Source organism: Dipodomys spectabilis, unplaced genomic scaffold (assembly GCF_019054845.1).
Source record: "Dipodomys spectabilis isolate Male_0828 unplaced genomic scaffold, ASM1905484v1 ptg000092l, whole genome shotgun sequence".
Lineage (NCBI taxonomy): Eukaryota > Metazoa > Chordata > Mammalia > Rodentia > Heteromyidae > Dipodomys > Dipodomys spectabilis.
The window spans coordinates 5,301,944-5,327,522 of record NW_024870769.1 but is presented as its reverse complement, the minus strand read 5'-3'; the positions used below and the strand labels follow the sequence as shown (position 1 = coordinate 5,327,522).

At 48.3% G+C, this 25,579-nt stretch overlaps 2 protein-coding genes across 3 annotated transcripts; both read right to left on the bottom strand.

The window, feature by feature from the left end:
• Positions 1-2,765: 2,765 nt before the first annotated feature.
• Evx1 (even-skipped homeobox 1) lies at positions 2,766-6,148 on the bottom strand. Its single transcript, XM_042685082.1, has 3 exons — positions 5,658-6,148; positions 3,872-4,134; positions 2,766-3,323 (listed from the first exon to the last, which is right to left on the bottom strand). The coding sequence occupies exons 1-3, from the start codon at positions 6,082-6,084 to the stop codon at positions 2,766-2,768; spliced, it is 1,248 nt and encodes a 415-aa protein (XP_042541016.1). The 5' UTR covers positions 6,085-6,148.
• A 17,307-nt stretch (positions 6,149-23,455) lies between these two features.
• Positions 23,456-24,656, bottom strand: LOC122112137 (acidic leucine-rich nuclear phosphoprotein 32 family member E-like). Of its 2 annotated transcripts, XM_042684988.1 has the most exons (2): positions 24,010-24,656; positions 23,735-23,876 (listed from the first exon to the last, which is right to left on the bottom strand). In XM_042684988.1, the coding sequence occupies exons 1-2, from the start codon at positions 24,366-24,368 to the stop codon at positions 23,735-23,737; spliced, it is 501 nt and encodes a 166-aa protein (XP_042540922.1). In that variant the 5' UTR covers positions 24,369-24,656. The 2 variants fall into 2 exon arrangements, with proteins under 2 accessions (XP_042540921.1, XP_042540922.1); XM_042684987.1 differs by having other exon boundaries at positions 23,456-24,656.
• Positions 24,657-25,579: the final 923 nt, after the last annotated feature.

The window sequence follows — 25,579 nt, the reverse complement described above, 5'->3', positions numbered from 1 at the left end:
AGGACCGACTGAGAAAGTTGACAAACGAAAACAGTACTTTGTCGGGCCTTTTGCCTCATCTAGCCTCTTCATATTACAGGTAGAAATCGAGGGTGTGGTGGGCAGTGTCTTCTTCCAGATCTTCCCTATTCTCCACACCAAATTGGGAGGGAGTCACAGCAGAACAGCCCAGGTCGCCTGATGCAAGCTAAGTTTTTTGTTTTTGTTTTTCTCTTTTCTTTTGGGTAGAAGGAGTCGAAGAGTTTAAGAAACAGTGCCTAGCACCAAACCGCAAACCTTGGCAAAAGGGAAATTTCATTATGAAGTAATGAGTAATTCCTCCTGGCAAGATGTATTGTTATATCTTCCACTTCAATTTGGAGGAAGAGAGGCTCAATTACCCAGAAAATACAGTCAATTAAAGGCTGCTGATTGGACACGAGGCCGGATCATCGATCTTGTACTTTCCAATATCGCTGCAGACACCTCATTTTCCCTCCCTATTAACTGAAAATACGCCTGGCATTAAGGCAACCCGCAGCCCATTTACCTGTCGCAAGCAATCTCTGCCCGATGCGGAGCAACAGCAAAATTTGCCGAGATTTGGCACTTGGGAGCTTCGGGTTACCGAGGCGTCAGCGCGAGCCTGGGGGCGGGGCCAGAACGGGAGTGCGGGTCCGGGAAACCTCTGCTTCGGGGTTCATTTGGTAGGACCGGGGAGCATGGGTGTAGCAGGACTGGCTCTGAAGCCTCAGAAAGGAAGGGGACGATTGTGGTGTTCCCACCTGCCCCCTGAGACACCAGCAGAGAACCCTCAGTGTCCAGGAAACCCAAAGCCTCCAACCCTCCCAGAAGGCCTCCATCTCACCCTGCGACTACTGGATGCAGACACGCCTTTTTTTGGGGGGGGGGGGAGGGGGGCCGGTGAGGTACTAATGGTTGGTGAATGCAGCCAATCGGTCTGGTCACTTTCTTCTGACATTCTAGAATCCCTTGTTCCGAACGACTTCTAGACTGAAGATGACCACTGAAACGGTGACTTGGGCTCTCCCTACTCTCAATGTAAACCCAGGGCCCTCTTAGTGCTGCAGCTCTTCTGCCCAGGCCCACTTGCCCAACATTTGCCTAGGATTGAGGTAGAGATAGCGCTCAGAGAGAGCACCAGCAGAGGCCCCTTTCCTCAAAGGAACTGAGCAAGTGAAGAAGTTCTCACCCCTCAAAAGGATGAGCCCCTGAGGGGATCAGTACTTCAAAGTGGGCCAATTTTTCTATAGAGGGCCCTCAGCATGCTCAGAATTAAGGAAACATACACCTTGGGGCCACAGGATGCAGATCTTCATTTCCTGCCAATATCTGTTTGGAACAAGCAATTGCCTGCTATATGTGAGGGCATGCTTTTTGTTCCTAGCAATTCAGAAACAGTTAATATTCTGCCTGCTACCAAAAATAATGAAGATTAATATTTAAATGCTAAGGTGAGAATCATGTCCGGCTTTTATTGCAATATGGTTAACAAATCATAACAGCAAATTCTTTGGGCTTCGAAGGAAAACTCCTAACCAAACCAAATTCATTCCCTACAGAAAGAACCACTCCCTCCCAGTTTGGGTGAAGCTTGCATTGGGGGGGGAGGGGGGTAAAGTTTTCCCCTTCTTCAAAAACTGGCTGCAAGAATGAGTGTGACTGTGCGGTTTCGTGAGAGATTCCCAAACAACCCCTACTGAAGGATAGAGACAGGGTGTCCCAAAAGGTCAGAAGGCACCCACTGATAACTGAAAGTCAAGCCTCTGTGGCAATTTGTTAGGAAAATGAGAGAAGGCTGTTAAAGCCCCCACTCTCTAAGCTCTTCCCTGGGCGCCTTGTTAAATAAGCTCAGCTCTGGGCTGAACTGGGCTTCATCATAATTATACATACATTCTGCATTCAGAAACTCTCCTTACACACATGACTTGCTAATCAGAGTGTGTACCGAACCCAGAGAGAAAAAGGTTTGGCCTCATAGAAGCTGCCAAGGGGCTTTGAAGGGCATCTGCATCTTCCCTGCCAACTTCAAAACAGAAAGAGCTGGGGCTGGAGTTGCAAGTTGAAAGCTGACACAAAGCTGGGAGTGACCAGTCAAGGTGCTGGTAGATGTCAGAGCCAGAAGATGCTGTGTAACTGAGGCTCTAGGAAGATCAGAGGGCCCTCATGGTCCTTGCCAAGGGGCAAGAGTCTCCCTGGCAGTAAATCATCCCTCACTCTCTCCCTTAAAATTGGCTAGTGTATTGTCATCAGCAAGCCCCCTGCCATGCCTTGGAAAAGCTGGTGAAGATTAATCTCTATCTGCTCTGCATACACAGCATTTTGTTCAGAGACAGCAATTTCCCTTTCCAGTGCTTGGCCTTGGCAGGGGCAAGGGAGGCCCAAGTATGGAAGGAGTGTGAGGTGGGGGATGGGGCCAGAGGGGCTGTATATGGGTGGCCCGCTGAATTTTGTTTAGCTAGTGAGCCATAGCCTCAACCCAGTCAGAGGTGGTGGGTTCGGTGGGTGCCGGCAAAGAGGCCACCCCCCAAATGAAGCTCTCTCAGCCTTGGCCCTCCTGCTCCCTCAAAGGTGCTAGCCACAGCCGCTTGCTTCCTGGGTCTCCCGATCCCAAGGCTGAGTCCCATTGGTCCTTTAGGATCCCTCTGCATCTTGAGGGGAGGTTGGGGGTGGGGGGCGCGGTAGAAGAGGTTCTGGCTGAGTTCTAAGAGCCCCTCCACCCCCGCCGCCGGGCGTCCTGGAGTCGGCAGCCCGCAGGCGGCCCCTTATCTGGTGAGAGGCACCTCCTCCCTCTGGTCCAAAGCGACAGAGGAGGCCTTGCTGAGCACGGAGGGCGCAAAGGTGAGAAAGGAGTCCGAGCGGGAGGTGGAGGCACAAGTGAAGTCCGAGGCGGCGGCGGCAGCGGCAGCGGCAGCGGCCCGGGGCGCTAGCCCATTGGCCGGGCCGCTGTGGCAGGCAAGGCAGGAGCAGGGGCCACCCGCCGAGGCTCCCAGTCCGTGCGCGGGGCCCGGGTAGAGCGGCGGGTGGCGGAAGGCGCACAGCAGTTCGGGGCGCGGGTAGGGCTGAGAGAGCACTCGGAAGGTGTCGAGAGGACGCAGCGGGCCGCTGAAGGGCGAGGCCGCGGCCGAGGCTGCAGACGCGGCGCCCAGGCCCACGGGCGAGTAGTAGGGTAGGGGCAGGTGCGATGGAAAGGGGTAGGGCAGGCCACCCGCGGCGGCCGCGTGGCTCATCATGTACGTGTAGAAGGCGGGGTCCGCTGGGTGCGGCCACGTCATGGCCAGCCGCTGCCTCTTGTCCTTCATGCGCCGGTTCTGGAACCACACCTGGAGAGAAGAGCCAGCAGGTTGAGTGGTTGGGCTGGGACCAATGGTCGCAGCCTAGAAATGCTGCCCGACTCTGGGAAACAGGACAAGGAAAGGACTAGACAGACATCACTTGGAGCTGGTATCCCAACGTAGGAGATTCTGGATGTCACCCCGCTGTTTATCCCTCTTTTGCCTCAATCCACATCGCCAAGATCCCCAGGGCCCCAGACCCAGAGTGAACGCGCTAGTGAGTGTGCTGGAAGAGGAGGGGAGGGAGACTAGGACTTCATCATCCCAGGGTGTGAGGACGCGCCCAGAAATACGTCCCCTGCCAAGGGGACACCTCATTGTCACTTGCAAAGGCACTCGATCCGTGTTGCCCTTTGCCTAGAAAGAGGACAAAATCGACCTCTTGGCTGAAGTGCCCCTCCTTGGGACTGTCAGGAGAGCCTCAGGCTAGGGGAACTCCAGGCCCCGATTTTCTGCGCCCTCTTTAGGGAGTAGGCAGGTGGCTATTGAGCACACACGTGAGCACACACCCGCCTCATTTTCCTGCCCGCTCCTACCTTGATGGTGGTTTCCGGGAGATTTAGGGCAGCCGCTAGCTCGCATCTCCGTGGCCTTGAGACGTAGTTCTCCCTGTAGAATTCCTTCTCCAGCCGGGCAATCTGCTCCCGAGTAAAGGCTGTGCGGTAACGGCGCATCTGGTCACTGGCGCTGCAGGCCAGACTGCCTTGCGAACTGTTCCCGCTGCCGCCGTTGCCGCCGTTGCTCTTGGGAGTCTCGCTGCCGCTGTTGGGACTGCTGCCCAGTGCCTCTGAGCCCGACCCTGCGCGGGGAGCCCAGAGCACACAAGCACAAGCACAAGCACACAGACACACAACAGACACACAAACGCTGCTGAGGTGAAGCTGTAGGCCCAAGGATGGGGGGAGGGCAAGATGAGAAGGGACAAACCCCTCAGCGACCTCAGTAAGTTACTCTGCAGGGGCTGTGCAACTCGGGGAGGGAAGACGGGCGTTTATCATTGGGGAGGGACCGTGGAGGGTTTGGAGTGCTAGGTTTAGTTGCCCTTCGGAAGACTGGAGTCTATGGCATGCTGGGTAAAGAGGCTCCCAACCACCTTCTTCATCTACCCGCGGTCTCAGGCAAAGTCCATTTTCCCTGCTCTTTCTGCCCACCATCGGCAGGGATAGGCAGGGGTATGTATGCACATTGTCTGACAGGCAAGTGAGTTGACATGCACCTTAGTGCGGGAACATTGGAAATCTGAGACCTGTGCATTGTAGGGTGTTGGACATGCAGTTTCCTTGCTCTGGCATGTTCCTGAAGGCGAGCACAGGTGCGTGTGTGCATGTGTTACAGGGGGTGTACATCTCAGTGGAAGGATCCGCTGTTCTGAGAGCATGTTATAGTAGGGAGTGGATGGAGCAGATGACAAAATGGTTTGGGGTGGAAATAATGTGTACAAGATGTTGGGTACCCAACTCAGGAGGTCATCTTTCTGCCCTCCCAAGTTTTTGTGGAGGATGGTGAGCTCTCCCTCCCATTTTCCCACCCCCTAAGGTGGAGTGATTGGCGCACCAGGCTAGGAAAGGGGGGAAAAAATCTACCTCTGGGCCATCCAGCCCCACTCCATTAGCTCTGGGAGGGAAGAGGCTCTCGAGTTAAGCTCCCCCCCCCCCTCTTTGAGCCTACCCCCAGAGAAGGGTGGGGCTCCAGCCCCCCTGCAGCCCCTTTTCCTTGGGGTGAAGAAGTGGGACTGGGAAGGCAAAGAGGAGGGGGAGGACCCGATCCTAGCCTTTTCAAATGCAACCGGAGACCAAAAGCAATTAGACCATTGGGACCATTTCCGACCTGGCGCCAACAAGCCCGGGAAGTGACAAGGTAATTTGGACCTCTGACCGACGTGCAAACTGGTCGGAGGGCTGCAGCACCCGGGCAGCCAGAGTCCGCCGGGATTTTACAGTCCTTTATAGACTCCTGGCTTCCGCGCCTGATGCGCCTTGCACCCCGCCACACTTCGTTTGATCTTACTCCACCCTGGGGAAGGTGTCTTCCCCGCTCAGTTGAAGCATTCCCACAAAACACTGGGGATGGGGGGTGCGAAAGGGGGGTGCACTTTGAATCCCCCAAACCCAAAACTTACCCACCTCCCCCACAAGGTACAGACCCACCAACGCCAGAACACGGTAGGAGACCCCTGCCAGTTCACAGATTTAAAAAAAAAAAGTTATTCGGGTTGGTCTCCCCATCCTGCACTGGGGGGAAGGACTGTCTTCCTCCTGGCCTGAGCTGAGGTGAAGGTTGGGCACTGAGGGAGGCCTGGGGAGTGAGGGGCGCGGTGGCTACCTTTGCTGTGCTGGTACTCGGCGTTCCCGGTGGTGCAGTCTGGGGTGCAGCTCACCTCAATTTCTTCATAGAAATCCGACTCGGTGTCTGAGCTACTGGGTTGCCCCTGGCCAGAAAGGCTGTCGGCGGAGGGGACCGGGGGTCCTGGACCAAGCATGGCCGCCCCAGCTGCCCGTGACTCGGCGCCCAGCCCCGTCGCGCTGCCTGCAAGTCCATCGACCGCCTCTTCCTCCGGGCCTCCCCCGCCGCGCTCCCGGGTAGCCGGAGGGCCAGCTCGTGGGCTCAGGCAACCATGGGGCATCATCTTCTCAGGCGGCTCGGGCCGCGGGCTCCCCACGGCTTCGGACAAATTGGAGACCCTCTTGCCAACCAGAGTGCCAAGTTGACCCCCATCCAGAAACATCACCATGTCCTTTCGGCTCTCCATACCAGATCTTTCCGGAGGGGAGGGAGGGGAAAAGCCCCCAAGTGAGCTCCTAACCCCAGGCTCCCTAAGACCCCAGCGGCCGGCCAAATAAATAGTTCTTGGCTGCGATAGGGAGCAAGAGAGAGAGAGGCCAGGCGACCGGGCGGGCGTGGAGCAGCTGGAGCGCGACGTCCACGGCGACAGCGGAGGTGGCGATGGGGAACTAGGGTCACCTTGTGATGCGAGCGCTCCTCCGTGCCGCACCGCCTCTGGGAGGAAGCCCCATTGCCCTCTTCTTTCTAAGCTGTCATCCTCCCGCTGCAATCGTCATTACAGTACCGCTGGTGACGCCACTCGGCGAGCGCAAGTGGATAAATAGAAACGTCTGCCACAGCGAAGATGAAAGGAGACCCGCAGCTAATGGCTCGGCAGTGATGCGCCAGGTGTGGGCCTCGCTCGAATGGGGAGGAGAGTGTGAAAACAGAGAGAGACACACACACTGAGAGAGGGAGACACCCAAGCAGAGGGGATGCGAATGGAATTCCGCAGAAAGAAAAGAGAGAGCTTAAGACGCCCAGCGAGTTCCGCCCGGGCTGTGGGACTGGGTAATTGAAAATGCTTTTGATTTTTTTCCCCCTCTCTTTTATCGTTGTTTTTGACTTTTGTTTTCTTGGTGCCTTGATTTTTAACACGGATGCAAAAATTCATAACTGCATTCTGGAAGTGTGCAAGCTGGCTCACAAGACCCCCGTTCTCCCACCATGATTACAACTGCCTGTCCCAACAGCTCATCTCAAACTGGCTACCAAGTCTTTTTCTCTTTTCTTTTCTTTTTTTTTTTTTACAAGCTACCAAAAAGCGTTATTCCCCGCCCTCCCCCACTTTGTCTGGGGTATTCGTTCCTCCCTCTTTCCCCCTAGTCCTGTCTCCTTTCTCGAATCAAAACTTTGCTATGTTTCTTCCTGAGGGGCAAGAGATTTTTTTTCCCCTCTTTAAAAAAAAAAACTGTCTTGGCTACTGACTCAAAGTGTTGGATGATTTTTAATTGTTATTGTTATTGTTCGTATTATTATTTTGTAATCCTTGCCCTCTAGGTGGCCTTAAGCTTTCCACAGCCTGGCTTGACTTGTATTCATAGAAGAAATCGTTTTCCGTTTGAGCCTCAGGAGCACCTCAGGTATGTAGGGTGGGGAGAGGTTCTAAGAATGGTCTTGTTTATTTTCTTGTTCCTATTTTAAGTTATTCGTTCAGAATCAACGAATTCTCCCAGAAACAGATTTTTCCCAATGAAGGGGTGCTGGGCAGATATGGGTCCCTACCACAGTAGCGCTGGAGGGCCCAAGCTAGAAGAAAGCGCAAGGCTTCAGTGGAGGATTTAAGATTAGCACCCTGAGCAGGATGCACTCCTGGAGTGGACTCCCAATGCCATTAGCCAGGGGCAATCATCAGTGGATCTAAAAGCTAGGGGTAAAAGATAAAAGTCATTGAAAATGCCCAGAAATAGCTGTTGACAAGAGGCTCTGTTACACCTGGAGGATGCTGGGATGAGTTTATTGAGCTGAATTTTTGGATGAGGTCTTCAGGCTCTTTAGCAAGGCTTCAGGCTCCTTAGCAGCCCCTGGGGACCCGGTGGGTGGGCTGAGTCTCTCTGGCTTTGCTAAGGGCAGGAGTTGTGCACCTTTGAGGCTCTGCTCTTCTTTCTCCGCCCCTTTCCCCAAAGCTTCTAGTCCGAAGTTGTGCTGAGAAGCATGGCCCCTGCACCCCTCTCCCCCAAAACTCCGGCTACTAAAGCAAACTCCTCATTACTAGCTTTTACATCTGCTGCCTACTACTTTTCTCTCTTCCTCTTCCATTTTTTTTCACCACCCTACCCTGGCCTTCCTCCCCCTTGGCCTTAGGGATGTGGTGGAAGAAGCACTCGGGTTCAAAAAAGGAACAAAATTCTCTCCCAGATGCTTTCCCTTTTCTGTCAATTTGATATCTTTGATACCTTGCTTGGGGGAGGGGGCAGATGGATCTGAGGGTGGAATGCATACTGGGTAGATATCTCTACTCTCTCGAGTCCCCATGCTATCATCTGCTAAGCACTGCTCACCTAGAAATCTGAGGAAGTATTTCAGAGCCCAAGAGGAGGGTTCAGAAGTTGGGGGAGGGAGCCAATCCTAGGACTTTTTGCTGCCTGGGAGAGTTACCTGTGGATTCTGTCCAGCCCTGCCCCTTTCCTCGCATTGCCAGGGCCTGAGGGTGCACCAGTCATGCTCTTTCTTTTACAAATCAAGGCTCCTGAGTGTCTGTCTACCTAAGTGCCACCTCCATTGCCCATGCTCTATTGGGCACTTGAAGACTGGGTCTGAGTAATACTCACTCCCCCCCCCCCCATAGCAGCATCCTCACAGGCTTATTCTCCCAGACACCCCACTACCTCAATTCTTAGGGGGGCTGGCTAGTCCTTAAAGAGACTCCAGACTCCCTTGCCCCGCCCCGGCTTTGCATTCAATGGGCATGTTCCGTGTTTGATCCTCTTTTCCTCTGAGTTTTCCCTGGAGATGAAAGCAAAGTAGGATTGTGAGATCAAGGGGTGCCATTTAGTCTCCTTCCTGGGTCAGCCTGAAGGAGCTGAGCTTCACCTCATATACCCAGGATGGGGGCTGAGTAGGGGCTCAGCGGGGGAGGAGGGCTGCCTAGTCTAAGCTCCAGATCTGAGCTTCTGGGACTACCTCGTCTCAGTCCAGCCCTCCCTCTCCCCCCAGTAAATAAGCTTCTCCAGATTTCTGCCCACCCTTTCAAAGAAGCCTTCAATTTTTTTCAGTCATGGGGGAGGGCACTGAACACACAAGTTCTTAAAAATATTAATTAACCGTCATTTATTCTAAAATCAGCCTTTCACCAATTTGAGATGAAAAGAGGTTGAGAAGATGATGATAACCTGAGAGTGCTTGATAAACTTACTGTTTTTGTTTTGATTTCTGGCGTATGTGTGTAGAGTGTATTCTAATAATACACTAATAGTGTTATTATCATATCACAAAAACTAGTTGCCATACAAGAAGATAAATCTGAGGCGCAGGTAAAGCCAGAAGAATCCCATGAAAGCCTAGTGGATGGACAGAAGTCCAAGCAGACTCTTGCCCTCCCCTGGCATGTCTCACTTCTATCCTTCCCCCCCTCCCCCGGTCCTGCAACCCCATTCCCTGCTGGAGCTACCAGCTCAGGTCAGGCCAACTCCTCTCAGATTGAAGTTCTCAGGATTTCAAAAGTTCCCGCCCTTCTTCCTATGGAGGCTGGTGGCTGGGCAGAATAGGGGAAGGGGTGAAAATCCCCAGAGGAGATTTGGAGATAAGATGTCCATCTTAGTTTCTTTTGTTTTGTTTTGTTATTGCTGGCACTGGTGTTTGAACTCAGAGTCTGAGTGATGTCACTTAGCTTTTTGTGCTCAAGGCTGGCTCATAACCACTGAGCCTCACCTCCACTTCTAGGCTTTTGGCGATTCATTAATTGAAGATAAGAGCTTCACGGATTTCTCTGTCCGCAAGTAGCTAGTAGCTAATATTGGCGGGTATGAGTCACTGGTGCCTGGAGTACATGGGTGGGTTTAAATGGAATTCTAAGCTAAGTCACCAGACACCCTGATCTGCTAAAACTGCTTTGCTTCCCAAGAACCGTACCCCCCACCCCCACTCCAGAGAGCAGCAGTGGGAGTTGGGGGCTATAGCCTGATGGGGGCCGTTGTCTGCATGGCCGCTAAGCACCTTCCCAGCCTGGAGTAAGGCCACCCAGAGGCAAGCAGGCTTCTCAGCCAAAAAGGAAAGGTGGGAAATCCAGAGGCCAAGGAGCAGGAGCTGGATTGCCTACTTCAGTGTCAGCAAAAATTTGAACAGAAAAAGAATTGATTTTTTTTTTTAAATTGCTTATCTCTTCAGTAAAGCATAAGAACAAAGGGAGCTTCCTTTGGAACAATAAGGTGGCTCTTCCATGGTAGTAATTGTTTTGAGGCCTTCTAGGTTATCCCCGCAAAAAGGATAGCCAGATCAGTGGTTGACAACACCCCCACCCCCAACACACACACACACACACACACACACACACACACACACACACTTGCTTCCACTTCCCCTGCAGCATCTACTGATGTCCTTCTGGGAATCCAGTGACACAGCAGATTGTACCCCTGGGAATCCAGTGACACAGCAGATTGTACCCCTGGGGTACAACCATGGGAGAACAAGCCCTACTTGCTCTCAAGCTCCAGGTCAGGCTCCCACTGGCAGCCAGATCACAGCTGGATGACAAGATTACAGTACAAAGGGCAAACAGAGTCTGCTGAGACAGTTGTTGGCAGTGCCCAGATGCTTCCTGTACCACAGAGCAAATCTTCCTTCAGATAGGAGAAACCCTAAGCTTCTGAAACTCTGATTTGGACAGGTGTGACCCCTCTTTCCTAGAGAATCATGAAGCAAAGAGTATGACACCTGGAAAAGGATGCTTTCTTATCCCCTCAACACTTGCTACTCCTTAGGTCCCCAGAAGCAGGTAGTCCTGCTTGCCATTGCTGTAACTTTTGCACCTATCTGCCTGAGTTCTAAAAAACCGAGCCTGGCAGTTTTCTGGCCCTGTTCTGTCCAAGTCTGCCCAGTAGCCCACATTTCCACACTTATCACTGGCCCAGCCTGGAGCCAGAAGACCCGGGGCAGGACTGCTACTCTTTGTTCCCATTCACCAGCAATATTCAAACATGGAGCACAATGGCCAGGATAGCTCCCTGCCCAACCCTAGTGGAGCAGTATGGGTTCTCCAATGTACACTAACATCCTTTTCTCTCAATTATCATACATTTCCTTTAAAGGACTTCATAATTTCAGGGTGATCAGGGGCCAGGACATGGCTGAAAATAAACCCAGGCCCAGTTCTCCTTCCCAGCTCTGCTCCTCCTTGGCCTTGAGATATGTCTCAATACTCAATGATGCCTTAACTCTCCCCCACATCTTTCGTAATAAGGCTATCAAGCACAAAAATCTCTGTCCTTGGAATCTACTCAGGTCTGGAGGTTTCGGAATGTCCTTCAAATATACCTGCAGGTGGGACTGGGAAGGTGGCTCAGTGGTAGAGTGCTTGCCTTGCATGCATGAGGCCTTCGGTTCTATTCCTCAGCACCACATAAGCAGAAAAAGCTGGAAGTGGGGCTGAGGCTCAAGTGGTAGAGCACTGGTCTACAGCTGAAGAGCTGAGGGACAGTGCCTGGGCTCAGAGTTCAGGCCCCACAACCGACAAAAAAAAAAAAAGAAGCCACATCAAATATACCTGCAGATCCACAGAGCTGGACTTGTCCTCATCCTACGACCAACCTCTCTTTCTCCCTCCCTCCCTCCCTCCTCTCTCTCTCTCTCTCTCTCTCTCTCTCTCTCTCTCACACACACACACACACACACACACACACACACACACACACATATACACACACACAATTTTCCCCGGAGGGCAAAGAGGATTCCATTTTAGAAAAGCAGTCACTGTTCTAAGCGTTTCACATGCATTAGTTTTTTCCATGTTCTACACTATGAATCACTGCAGCTGAGAAGCTCAAGCATGAATGAAAGAATTCAAATCTCCTCCCTCTGGCCTGAAGTCCACATTCAGAACAACTTGACACTGGGGTCAACCATCTGCTGAGCATAAGTAAGGCCCTGGGTTCAAGGAGGTGCCAGGCTTTGGGTGCTGAGGCTTTAAAATAATAATAAATGTGGTTTTTGCTGAAGCCTTCTCACTTCCATCTCATTCCCAGATGAACTCAAGAGGAGAAAGTATAGTTATGCTCTGGCCACTTCCTTCAGGCATGAAGGACAGTAAAGAAAATAGCTGCCAACCACTTGGAAATTTACCTTTTATATGTCAGACATTGGAGGCCTGTAAGAAGGCTGGATCTACCCCCAGGGATGGGGGTTGGGAGAAACTAACTACTGTGCCCAACTGGGAACTCAAGGTCTTCAAGGTTTAAGAAACATCCAGAATGTCACTACAGCTGCTAACATTGCACATCCTAAGAAATTGCTCAGTTTTCCCTCTCACTGACCATTCCAAGCTATTCAGGGCCACTCAGCCAGTCTGTACCTGTTAGGAGTGGCAGCTTCCTCCCATATCTGGCAGGAAAATGTACAGAGAAACTAAAGCTGGCCTTCAGTCCCTGAGGTTTCTCCTCCCTCCCCTATACCCCCTCCAGTGCCACCATACCTCTGGCACAGTGGCTTGATCTGTTAGTCTGAGAGTGTACATTTGCCCTGGATCGTTTCCCTTCAAGGCTGCTCCCTCTCTCACTGTACTCTAGGATTGATTAGCCCAAGAGACAAAATCCAAGCAGATGGCCAGGTCTGCCCACATCTGGACCTGACCTGAGCCCATCACATTAGGCCTCAGTCCTATTTTCATGGAGAGAATGATGTGGTTGGAACAGCTCTAAAAGACAGGCCTTGGGCTGAATTCCTTTGATTGAAGACGCGAGTGGTAGGAACTGCTGAGCTACTACTCTGTACCACTAGGAATCCCTTTTCCAGATTTGAGGGAGAGTGGATATCTTCTCTGGCTTTGCTGGTATTGGTTCTGCTTTTTGTGGTGGTTGGGGGTAGAGCCTAGAGCCTTGAACATGCCAATGGAGCACTTTATCACCTAGCTACATTTTAGTTTGGTTTGTTTTCATAGATTTGAACAAACCTTTTCCAAGCTCCAAAGAACCAAAGGTCAGACTAAACTGGTTGTCTTTTTTTGGGGTCCGGTCGTGGGGCCTGAACTCTGGGTCTGGGCGCTGTCCCTCAGCTCTTCAGTTCAAGGCTAGCGCTCTAGCGCTTGAGCCACAGCACCACTTCCAGCTTTTTTCTTTTTGCTTATGTGGTGCTGAGGAATCGAACCCTGGGCCTCAGGCATGCAAGGCAAGTGCTCTACCACTGAGCCACCTTCCCAGCCCCACTGGTTGTCTTTTATTTTCCCTCTTGGGGATACTCCTCCAAGTGCACCCCACGCACTGATAATAAGAAGGAAGAGCCCACTGCTGTACATATCAGCATGGCCCTACCAGAGCATCTATACCTCAGTCCCAGTAGAATCCTTAACTGGTGAGACCTCTTCAACTTATTGGACCCTGAATGGGCCTCAGTGCGCCTGCAGGTGCAGGCCTGTGTCAGAGTCTGAGTCTATCTCCTCGCGCTCTTCTCTCTTGCACCTGAGCCCAGAAGGAGGAGGCTACCCCGGCCTAGCCAAGACTTATGGGGCAGTGACTGCAGTGCCACCCGTGGAGAAAGCAGCTGGACCGCCAAGGAACTTCTGCCCCCTTGCTGTCCCAGGTCAACAAGTCCGACTGGTTGGGCAGGCTCAGCCTCTCCTTGAAGTGGAATGGAGAAAGCTTTGTTTGGGGATTTCTGGGGACTGACTTTTATGGAGTCTCTTCCTGGCCCAGACTTGTCCCTTGAGTGCTTGGTGAATCTTGTCCCTTCCATTATGCGGCGGGAAAACTATCTCAGAGAGGTAATGGAACTTTCCCAGGGATACACAGCTGGAGGCTCTCCCTCTGACCATGGGCGCTGCGCCCCTAGAAACACGTGCCCTAACACTGAGACGATAGAAAGACCGGGACAGGGGCCCCTCTTCCCAGATTGGCTGGGCGGTTACTATTCTCCGCACCTCGGAGCCTGGCACCACAGGATGGGTGGCTACACATCTGGAGGACCGCAGGGCGCTGCGCCGTGGAGGACCCGGTCCCCGGGTCCGATCGTGAGTACCGGAGGACGTGCGCTTTTGAGGGGAGCGGGGCACCCACTATTGGGGGTTGGTTGCATTGGAGGGGGCCTCAGGAAGGGGTGTAGCCCTGGAGCCGTGTATCCAGAAGGGTGCATACATTGGCTGAGCCCGGGCGTGGAGTCTCAGACCCAGGGCCACACCACGTGTGGCTGCAGCGCCTGGGCGTCCCTTTCCGGCCGGGCATCCGCTCGACCGTCCCGTCCTGTGTCCTGTCCCTGCGGTCCCTTTCCGTGTCCTCCGCCCCTCGCTGCCTGCCGCGGTGACAAAGCGCAGCTCCCGAACTGCTGTCTCGGTGCGCCCCCCACTGCCGATCGCCAGAGGCGGAAGTGGCGGCGCCTCCCTGCGTCCGTGCAGGCGGTCATCCCAGAGCTCTTCTGGGACAGGGGCCCCAAGGCCCCATCCCCGAGGGCAGTCGATCTTGACCTGTAGGGAGCCCCCCACCGCTGGCATCTGCCTCTGAGCTAGACCCCGGGAAGGATAGGTGGGGGGGGGGGGGCTACCACTCAGACTCTTAACCACAGATGGAGATGGGAGGTGACTCTTGTGCAACACCTCCTACTGCCCCCCATTCACCTAGAAGGTGGCATAGGGTGGAACTGTCATGTACATTTGTTTTTGTCGGTCCTGGGACTTGAATTCCAGGCCTGGTAACTGCCCCTGAGTTTTTTCACTCAAAGCTAGCACTCTACTACTTTGAACCACAAGGCCACTTTGGGTTTTCTTATAGTTCATTGGAGATAAGAGTCTCACAGATTTTCCTGCCCAGGCTGGCATTGAACTGTGATCCTCAGATCTCAGACTCCTGAGTAGCTAGGATTAGGGAGGTGAGCCACCAGCCAGCGGCTTGTCATATACATCTCCCTGGCCTGGCAGTATGTTCAATTGTGTCGCCAACCCATCCATTGGCCCTGTTTGCTGGAATCCAGGCAGCATGAGTTCTGGACATCCGCTGTGTCTACTGCCCTTGGAAAACTTTTTCCTCTCTTAGTTTTGAAGCCCTGTGATTAAAAATAGCAAAATAACACTCTCAGATTTCTTATGACAGTGTGTGTGTGTGTGTGTGTGTGTGTGTGTGTGTATGTGTGTGTGTACTGATAATAAGGCTTGATCTCTGGGCAGGACTGAACTTTAGCTTTTTAGCTCAGGGCTGGTGCTTTATCAAGTGAGCCACAGCTCTACTTCCAGCTTTCTGGTGGTTAATTGGAGATAAGAGTCTCACAGACTTTCCTGCCCAGGCTAGATTTGAACCATAATCCCCAGATTCAGCTTTCTGAATAGCTAGAATTACAGCCGCCCACACCTACCCAAGGATGGCATTTAAAAACAAAAAAACAAAAACCTTTACGTGCAGAATTTTTGTATGTATTATTCATAGTTGTTTCCACCCATAGTCTTTTCCATTTATCTCTAAATGGAGATAATGCATGTATCTCTATGTACACTTATTACCTAATTATGTCATTATCAAATTTAGGTCTTTAATCACCCTCTCATTCATTTACTGCCTGAGGATATGGAGGGCTCCTTTTTTCTCTGCAACTGCAGTGGCTAGAGCAGAGGAAGAATTGTCTTACCCAGGGATTTCTCTCACAGAAGCCTTGACATTTGACTCACTGGCTTGCTGGCTTCAGAATGGAGAAGAGTGGATCTTGCATGTCAGCCTACCATACTTAGCCTCCCTTTTTCTCTCCTGGAGAGCAGATAGAATGAAAAGAAGGGCCTTGGAAGTAGCTTAAGACAAAGGAGGCTTAAAGTATAGAAATAAATTTTCTATAGACCTAAAGTATGATGGGCATATTAATTTTTATCTTAGGGTGGGAGGAGGGTTTATAAGCACCTCCCATTCTGACTGGTTAAAAGCAAACATTTTTAGAGAATCCAAAAATGCCTGAGCCATGACGTTAGACTGTGATGTGTTTTCATTCAGTCAGATATTTCTAGTATCTGGGATAATATCTGTTATAAAGTATCTACTATCTAAATACTATCTTACTATCAGGTATAGAATCTGGGATACTATTTAATAAATTAGAGTTAAAACAAATATTATAAATTAGGTAGCATTAGACCACAGTACCATTGAGAATACCTGAATAAAGATGATATCCAAGAATAAAGAGAGCTGTTCTAACTACTGAGGACTATTTTAAATGCTTGCCTGGATGTCACTTAATTCTCACAGCTTTAGGAGATAACTAGAATTATCACCATCACCCTCATTCTACAGCTGGTAAAACCAAGTCAAAAAAGGGCAGCATGTTCACATAGGCTGCTAATGGCAAAGGTGAGATCTGAACCCCAGTGGAATGATGTCAAGAAGAAGGCTTCTACTTCCTCGGCTGTCAAAGTCCTGTGATGTCAAAGATGGGTTTTATTTCCAAAGGTGGCTAAACTAGTTGAAGCCATCTAGAATTTCAGAAGAATATTGGCATTTTAGCAGGGATTTTAATAAATAGGACTGGTAACAACTAATAGGAGCTAATGATGTCACTTAGTGGTAAAGTTCATGCTGAGCATGTACAAGGCTCTGAGTTCATTCCCCAACACACAAACAACAACAACTAATAGGGACCTAGTTGTACATGCAGTATGATGATTGAACCCAGGTCCCATACATGCTAGGCAAAGTGCCTTGCCACTTGAAACACATTTCTGTTCTGTGTGTGTGTGTGTGTGTGTGTGTGTGTGTGTGTGTGTGTGTGTGTGTATGCACGTGCGCGCACGCATACACGCACACAGCACAACATGGTTGATCATTATAGGGCCTAGACTTTGTCCCTTAGCTTTCTTGCTCAAGGCTAGCACTCTACCACTTGAGCTACAGCTTCACTTCTAACTTTTTGTGGTTAATTAGAGATGAGTCTCACTGACTTACCTGCCTAGGCTGGCTTTGAACTGCAATCCTCAGATCTCAGCCTCCTGAGTATAGGATTACAGGCATGAACTACCAATGCCTATGTTTTATTTTTGAAAGTGTTCTACTACTTCTGCCTAGGCTGACCCCAAATTCTCTATCTACATGCCTCCTCCTAAGTATCTGGAATTAAAGGAGTGAACAACCATGTCTGGCTATAGAGTCTTTCTTATTCAGATAATGTTTTCATTTCCACTGTCCTATTTGATAGAAAAGGTTTGTGAAGGACTCTCTTATAACCCCCACTTGACAGATGAAGAAACTGTGTTCCAAGGAGAGGAGGTGCCTCCTCTAAAACTACCCAGCTAGTGAAATGCAAGCTGAGGAACATCATTACTCTTTCTGTTAGTGGTGGTGGTGGTGGTGGTCATCATGGGGCTTGAACTCTGGGCTTGGGCGCTATCCCTCAGCTCTTCAGCTGAGCGTTCTACCACTTGAGCCACAGTGCCACTTCCAGTTTTCTAGTGGTTTATTGGAGATAAGAGTCTCACGGACTTTCCTGCCCTGGCTGGCTTTGAATCGTGATCCTCAGATCTCAGCCTCCTGAGTAGCTAGGATTACAGGTGTGAGCCACCAGTGCCCGGCTTACCATTACTCTTTTTGACATCCTCGTCTTTATTACTATGCTTTCTCAGTTCAGACTCTTCTTGTGTACTGTATTTTCAGTCTTCCCCCTTATCCATGTGTTCATTAAGCTGTGCAGGCAGATTTCTGTCCTGTATATTGGTTGTTCCTCCCCAGATCTCTATTGGCATAAGACAGGACCGAGTTGATTTTTCCAGATTCCCATTGAGGAAGCAAAGATTTGGATATGGCAGAGGATTTGACCATTGTCACATAGTCATGACAAGAACTGAAGTCTCTTGACTTTTGGGGGGGAAAGGGGTTTGAACTCAGGACTTATGTTTTCCCTTGTCTTTTTCTTTTTTGGGGGGAGGGGGGTCTGGTCATGGAGCCTGAACTCGGCCTGGGCGCTGTCCCTCAGCTCTTCAGCTCAAGGCTAGCACTCTATCACTTGAGCCACAGCGCCACTTCTGGATTTTTTCTTTTTTGCTTATGTGGTGCTGAGGAATCGAACCCAGGGCCTTAGGCATGCAAGGCAAGCGCTCTACCACTGAGCCACCTTCCCAGCCCCTCCCTTGCCTTTTTCACTCAGGGCTGGCACTCTACTATTTAAGCCACACCTCCACTTTTTGCTGGTTAATTGAAAATAAGAGTCTCGTAGACAATTCTGCCCAGGCTGGCTTTGAACCATGGCCCTCAGATTTCAGCCTCCAGAGTAGCTAGGATTACAGGCATGAGCTTCAAGTACCTATCTTACATCTCAGACTCCTCATGAGACAAAAGTGAGAATTATGTGAAAAATTTTATTCTTAGTTTTATTCTTAATTCCTTCCCCATCTAGCAGTACTGACAGATACACAAAGAGCGACTGTTGCAAAATGCTACCAGCAAGTGTAAGTATATATCACATAAGGTTCTGTTAATGCAGGGTTTTTAATATAATGGGCTTAAAATTGTTTCATAAATTCTGTTATTGGCAATATGTCAACTTTGGAAAGTTTTCCTGGTTATTTTGGAGTCAGCCTTACCATTCTTTGGAAAGAATTAGAAGAAGATCATCACAAAAATAGTCACACAAAGAGCTGAAAGGAGCCAGGATCGAGGATTTACCTCTATGCTAGTCTTAGGCCCTGATAAAGGGCTTGGAGCACTCTTACCATTGGCAACAGTCTAGTCATGATTTTAATTCCAGATATGAGTCTCCTACAATTGAAGAGCAAGATTAACCCCAAAACTGTACCAATTTTCTTTTCATTACAACAGCCCTTTCATCACAGTCTTATAATTTATTGCTACAGGCAAAAGACAGAGAAAAGGCATTGTGCCCTGGCTGTGAGTGAAGAGCATAATTTTCACACTCTCACATAAAGAAGTTAAAGAACAACCCCACACTAGGGGCTCATGCCTATAATTGTTGCTATTCAGGAGGTTAAGATCTGAGAATGGCAGTTCAAAGCCAGCCTGCACTGAAAAGTATCTAAAGTTCTTATCTCCAATTCACCAGGTGGACCTATGGATCAAGTGGTAGAGTGCTAGTCTTGAGTGACAAAGCCAAGCAAAAACAAAAGACCCAAGTTCAAGCTCCAGGACCAGTGCAAAAGAAAAAAAGAAAGAAATTAAATAATAGGCCTTAGATCACACAGATAGTAAGGGAAAAAAATAAACCTATCCTCCCAAATAACAAATTTTACTTCAAATTACAGCAAATCCACTTTTGCTGTGGATGGTAATATTAATTTGAGGTTTTTGATTTAGCAGGAAAATGCGGGACGGGGGCAAAGTGGTATAAAGGAGAGAGAACTCTGGATTTTGAATCTAGAAAGAGAAATTCAGATCCCAGGGATGTCTGAGGAAGCTGGAAGCTGGACTACACTGCATTGAAAACAGATTCCAGGATGGAGCAGCTCTCTCCAACTTGCCCAGCCAAAGTTTCTGGTAATTCAGAGAGAATTAATAACATGACAAGAGCATGAACTTGGAAGCCAGACAGATCTGAGTTTGAACATCAGTACTGGCACTTACCAGTCCATGACTGTAGGCTGCCCAAAGCTTCAGATTGTCAGATCTAAGATGCAACTGATAGAGAGAATAGGAGGGGCTGTTCTGAAGATTTAATGAGAAGTCAGATGGAAAGGACCTCTCACAGTGTCTGGCCTACAGTAGATTCTGGGGAGTTCCAGTTCTTGCTCCACCCCCTAACCTATCTTGGCAATACCCTCATTTCACTTTAAGTCTGCCAACTTCTTTCTCAGCATTGCTCTCAAGATGAGGGAGAAGCAGCAGTGTATGTGGAGGGAGGGGACCTCTTCCTATGTAGAAGCAAATATAGGCTCAGGAATGAATCATGACAGCAAAACCACAATGCATTCACACCTTTGTTGAAAGGCAACACCTGAGGAGGTGGTTAGTGCGAAATTGAAACAATGAATTATCTTTGTAGTGCTGTCATAAATGGCACCCAGGTTCCTGTGTCCTTTCAACAAATGACAATTCACTGGTATCTAAAATAGTGGGAAAAAATCCAGGTGCTGGTGGCTCACACCTGTAATCCAAGCTACTCAGGAGGCTGAGATCTGAGGATCAAGGGTCAAAGTCATTTCTGGCCAAAAAAAGAGTCTATTAGTCTTCAAACTCTAGTTAACCACTAAAAATTGGAAGTGGAGATGTGGCTCAAATGGAAGACAGCCAGCCCTGGGGAAAAAAAGATAAAGGAAAGTGCCCAGGCTCTGAGTTCAAAGCCCTAGTACTTTCATATCTCTCTCTGTCTCTGTCTCTCTCTCTGTCTCTCTGTCTCTCTCTCACACACACACAGAAAGAGAGAGAGAGAGAACAATAGTGAGAGAAGATCAAGACATACCTAGGAGAAATAAATATTTTTCTATATTGTAAACTAGAGACATAGGCAGCCGATCCATAATAATAATAGCCAGCTAATCCATAAACAATAAAACTGTTGCTGTCCTTAAGTATAGTGCCAATTTAGAACAAAGAATGTAGACTCAAACTAAATTGCTTGGGTTCTAATTCCATCTCTATCCCTTACTGTATCAACTATGTGATGTTAGGCATCACATAAATTCTTCAAGCCTCAGTTTCCTCATCTTTAAAATGGGATAAAAAAAAGCATAAAATCAGTTCGTACACATACATATCTAATACATATTGATTGACTCTGTGTTAACTGCCAAGCACCAGTAAGTTCATGCATATAATCCTAGCTATTTATGAGACTGAGATCTGAAGATAGTGATTCAAAGCCAACCCAGGCAGGAATATGGAACTCTTTATCTCAAAGCAACCACAAAAAAAAATATTTTGTTTTAATTTTTAAAAGCTGGAAGTGGAACTGTGGCTTCAGTAGTAGAACACTAGCTTTGGGCCAAAAAACTCAGTGACAGTGCCCAGGCTTTCAGTTCCAGACTGGCACAAAATAAAATTAAAAAATAAGGGCAGGAAGGTGGCTCAGTGGTAGAGTGCTTCCCTTGTACATATGAGGCCCTGGGTTTGATTCCTCAGCACTACATAAGCAGAAAAAGCAGGAAGTGGTGCTAAGGCTCAAATAGTTGAGTGCTAGCCTTGTGCTGAAGAGCTGAGGGACAGAGTTCAGGCCCCACAATCAACCAAAAATAAAATAAAATAAAAGTTAGATATTGCCATTGTTGTATATCAAGTCCCTGAATGTGTGCTTGAGGTAGTTCCATGAGTTTCTGGGCAAAAAAGCAGGAGTGAGTAAAACAAGAACCCCATTCTTAGAGCAAATACACCAGTGGGCATCAACTTATATTCAGAGCCAAATAGACATGGGCTTCAATACTGGCTTCACTACTACTTGGCTTGGACAGGTCACATAACCAGGAACTGCAGCTTCCTCCCCTGTAAAATGGAGTAAATAATGACTGATTTGCCTTCTTCATAGTTATTGGCCTCTATAGAGCCTATTGCTTGTCATTTTAGCTTTTGATCCTTGGACTTCTGGGAATGTTCTTCTGCTTCTGGACTACACCTTCAGGGAGGAGCTGAGTTTCCAGGCATTACTCCCTGAGACCTTAGTGATCTACTAACCCATTACAGAAATAGCTGGGAGGAGGGCAGGAGAATGCATATGGAGGCAAGATAGAGGAAAAGAAGGATGAATAAGTGGGTGGACTTCCAAAAGAACTCACTTGCTCAGTGTCTTAACATCTCTCTCCTCTGCCCCCGTGTTTCTTCTTGCAGAACTGAGTATCTCAAGCTCAGCTTGCTTGTTCATGGCTGGCATGCTACCACTTGAGCCATGACTCCAACCTGACTTTTTTCTGATTAATTGGAGGTAGAGTTTCATGGAATTTTCTGCCTGGCCTGGTTTTAAACCTCCATCCTCTAAGTCTCAGCCTCCTGAACTGCTAGGATTACAGGTCTAAGCCACCATCACTTGGCTGAAACTTTCTTTGGTATCTGTAGGAAATGAATGTATATGAACAAAACGAAGCCAACCATGGTGAGACACACGTGTAGTCTCAGCTACTCAGGACATCAAAGCAGAAGGATCACATTATCATGGTAGCTTCAGGCCAGCCTGGGCAGTATAATATTATATCTATAAGAGAAAGAGAGATAGACAAAGAGAAAGACAGAGAGAAGTGAAAGAGGAAGTAAACCAGGAACTGGTGGCTTGTGCCTGTGATCTTAGATACTCAGAAAGCTGAAAACTGAGAGTTGAGGTACAAAGCTATCCTGGCCAGGAAAGTCTGTGAGACTCTTATCTCCAATTAACCACCAAAAGCCAGAAATGGAGGTGTGGTGTAAGTGGTAGAACACCAGCCCAGAATAAAAAAGCTAAGGAAGAGTGCTAAGGTCAGAACTGACATACCTCTCTCTCTCTCTCTCTCTCTCACACACACACACACACATACACACAGACACACACACACACACACACACACAATAGGTAGGACCCCTTTGCCCAGTCTTTACTATTTATTGTTCCATCTTGCAATCTGGAGCTTGTCTGCTAATGTTCTCACATTCTGAGTCACAGGTAAAAGCAACCTAGGTCTTTGATATCATCAAGTACCACACACTGACCTTGAAGTACCACACAGACTTTCCAGGTAAGAAACCTAAAGTGTGTGTGTGTGTGTGTGTGTGTGTGTGTGTGTGTTTGTGTTGGTCCTGGGGTTTGAACCCAGAGCCTGGGCACTGTTCTTTTTTTTTTTTTTTTTTTTGCTCAAGTCTGGCTTTTTTTCTTTTTGGTGATTGCTTGGAGGTAAGAGCCTCATTGACTTTCTTGCCCAGGCTGGCTTTGAACCTTAATCTTCAGATCTCAGCTTCCTGAGTATCTAGAATTACAGAGCGAACAACAACCATCAAGAAACCTAAATCTTTTATCTTGTTTAAACCATTGTTACTTTAGGTTTTGTTTTATTTTTGGGGGGGGGTCCGGTCATGGGGCCTGAACTCTCGGCCTGGGCCCTGTCCCTCACCTCTTCAGCTCAAGGCTAGTGCTCTACCACTTGAGCCACAGCGCCACTTCTGGATTTTTTTCTTTTTGCTTATGTGGTGCTGAGGAATTGAACCCAGGGTCTCATGCATGCAAGGCAAGCGCTCTACCATTGAGCCACCTTCCCAGCCCTAGGTTTTGTTTTGATTCATTTGTTTGCTTGTTTTTTGTACTGTGGATGGAACTCACAGCTTTAAATATAGCCTGTATCAATGAGAGTGCTAAGGTCAGAACTGACATACCTCTCTCTCTCTCTCTCTCTCTCACACACACACACACACATACACACAGACACACACACACACACACACACACAATAGGTAGGACCCCTTTGCCCAGTCTTTACTATTTATTGTTCCATCTTGCAATCTGGAGCTTGCAACCAGTCCCTATTTTAGATATTATGAAACTGTGGGCCAGAGCTATTTCTTTTTTTTTTTTTTTTTTTTTTTTTTTTTTGTAAAATTGATCATGTTTTAATTATGGGCTAAAAATGTCTAAGACAGTAAGCCTGAATTAGAAAAATTAAGATTCCAAATACATTGCTAGAGAATTGCACAATGGAGGGATGAGGGAGTTAATGAAAATTTTTCTCTACATACAACATGATCATTAGCAAACTAGTAAATCTTAATTGGAATGATAAGGCAAAAATAGTAAAACCACACTTCTCCTATAAAAAAGTTACAGATTATCTTCTGGTAGGGAGAGCTATCATACATGAAAAAGAAAGAAGATGTGATCACTCTGTTGCACACCCAGGAGATCTAGGAAATTGAATCTGAGAATGATCTAGTCACCTTCTTCTTCTCCATCATCCTCAGCATCTCGTTTTCTCTTCTCTCCACGAAGGCCTTCTTCTTCTTCCTCCTCTTCTTCCCCTTCTTCAACATAGTCATCATCATCTTCTTCATCCTGAATTTCTTCTTTCATTAAGTATGAAAGGCCCACTTCCTCTTCTCCTTCTCCCAATTCTGAATCTGCTTCATCTTCATCTTCCTCTTCTTCTTCTTCCTCCTCCTCCTCCTCATATCCTTCAAGTAGACCAGTTTCATCTTCATCTTCATCTTCATCCTCATCATCTTCCTCTTCCGAGTCTGGTGCTTCGTTATCCTCCTGATCAAATCCATCTAAGTATGTGATTTGCTGCAACAGCTCAAAAATACTTTCTCTGTAATCTTCCAGGTTTGTGATCTCACAGTTGAACAAGTCAAGACTTTTCAAATTTTTAAGATTTTGCAGAGCTTCCACAGTACTGAGGTCTTTGATTTTGTTTCCGCTCAGATTGAGGTAGGTAAGATTTGGACATTTCTCTGCCAGGACTTCCAAACCTCCAGAAATTATATTGTCACCAAGTTCCAACTTTCGAAGTTTATTCAAGCTAGGGAGCCGGGCCAGTGAACTTAATTTCACATTAGCCATACTCAGAAACTCTAGTTCTTTAAAAGTGTCATTCAGGCCTTCAATTTCCCCATTGACACACAGGCAATTATCAAGGACTAACTCTGTTACCTCCTCCGGGGCTCTGTTCCGTAACTCCAGACTAATCCTCTTCTTCATCTCCATGTCCTCCTGCTTTTCTGCTGCTACTCTCCTCCTTCACCCCCTTTTCCACTACCCCCAACCCTAAAAAAATTTATTTTTAAGATCTGGAAATGAATGAAAAGAAAAGCAAAATACAAACGCCCACAACCACCAAATAGGTGTAGAGGAGAAAGAAAAGAATAGCAAATGGAGTCCAAGGAGTTAGGACTCTTAACTCGGCTGCCCCCACCTCCTTGTCCACACACCCGCGCGCGCGCACACACGCACGCACGCACACACACACACACCACACACACACACTCCCGCAGTTCCTTCCCCTTCCCAGAGCTATTTCTTACTAAGTGTGAGGCAAAGTTTTTGGCCTGTAGGAGCTTAGCCTCCAATATTCATTAGAACATAGTATGACTGTGCTGTACCTGCCTTGTAGACAAGTAGTTGGTGGCCAGGCACAAGTGTCTACTACTTGTAATCCTACTGCTCAGGAGGGTAAGACCTGAGGATCAAGGTTCAAAGCCAGCTTTGGGAGGAAAGTTCAAGAGGCTCTATGTGCAATTAAACAGCAAAAAATGCCAGACTGGAGGTGTGGCTCGAGTGATACAGCACTGATGGTTAATGAAAAGGCTGAATGAAAGAGAGACCCTGAGTTCAAGCAGTGGTACCAGCAGAAAGGAAGAAAGGATGGAGTAAAGAAAGGGAAGAAGGGGAAGAAAAGGAAGGAAGGGAGCAAAGGAGGGAAAGGAAAAGAAAGGAAAGGAAGGAAGCAAGCAAGCAAACAAGTAGGAAGTTGGGGATCTAGCTTAGCAATAGAGCACCTGCCTAGCATGGAAAATGCCCTGGGTTTGATCCCAATGCCACAAAAATAAACAAACAACCAGAGCTAAAGGAACCAAAGACCTACAAGAGATGTGTGTCTTTCATTTTCCAAGAGAAAGGAGAAATTTAATTTCCCCAATCTTTGTGAATGGTGATTAAGGGGTGTGTGTGTGTGTGTGTGTGTGTGTATGTGTGTGTGTGTGTGTGTAATTTTCCACTGACAAGCTATATATTTTCATAGAACTTCAAGCCACAGCAAACCTTTCTTCAAGAGGACAGCTAAACCCTAATCTAAATTTTTAAAAATGCAATACACGCTTGCACGTGCACACACACATACACACAGATTATTTAAAAATAAGTTTGCCTACACAGAAATCACACCTAAATGAGCTACATATAGGGAAGGCTATAAAGAG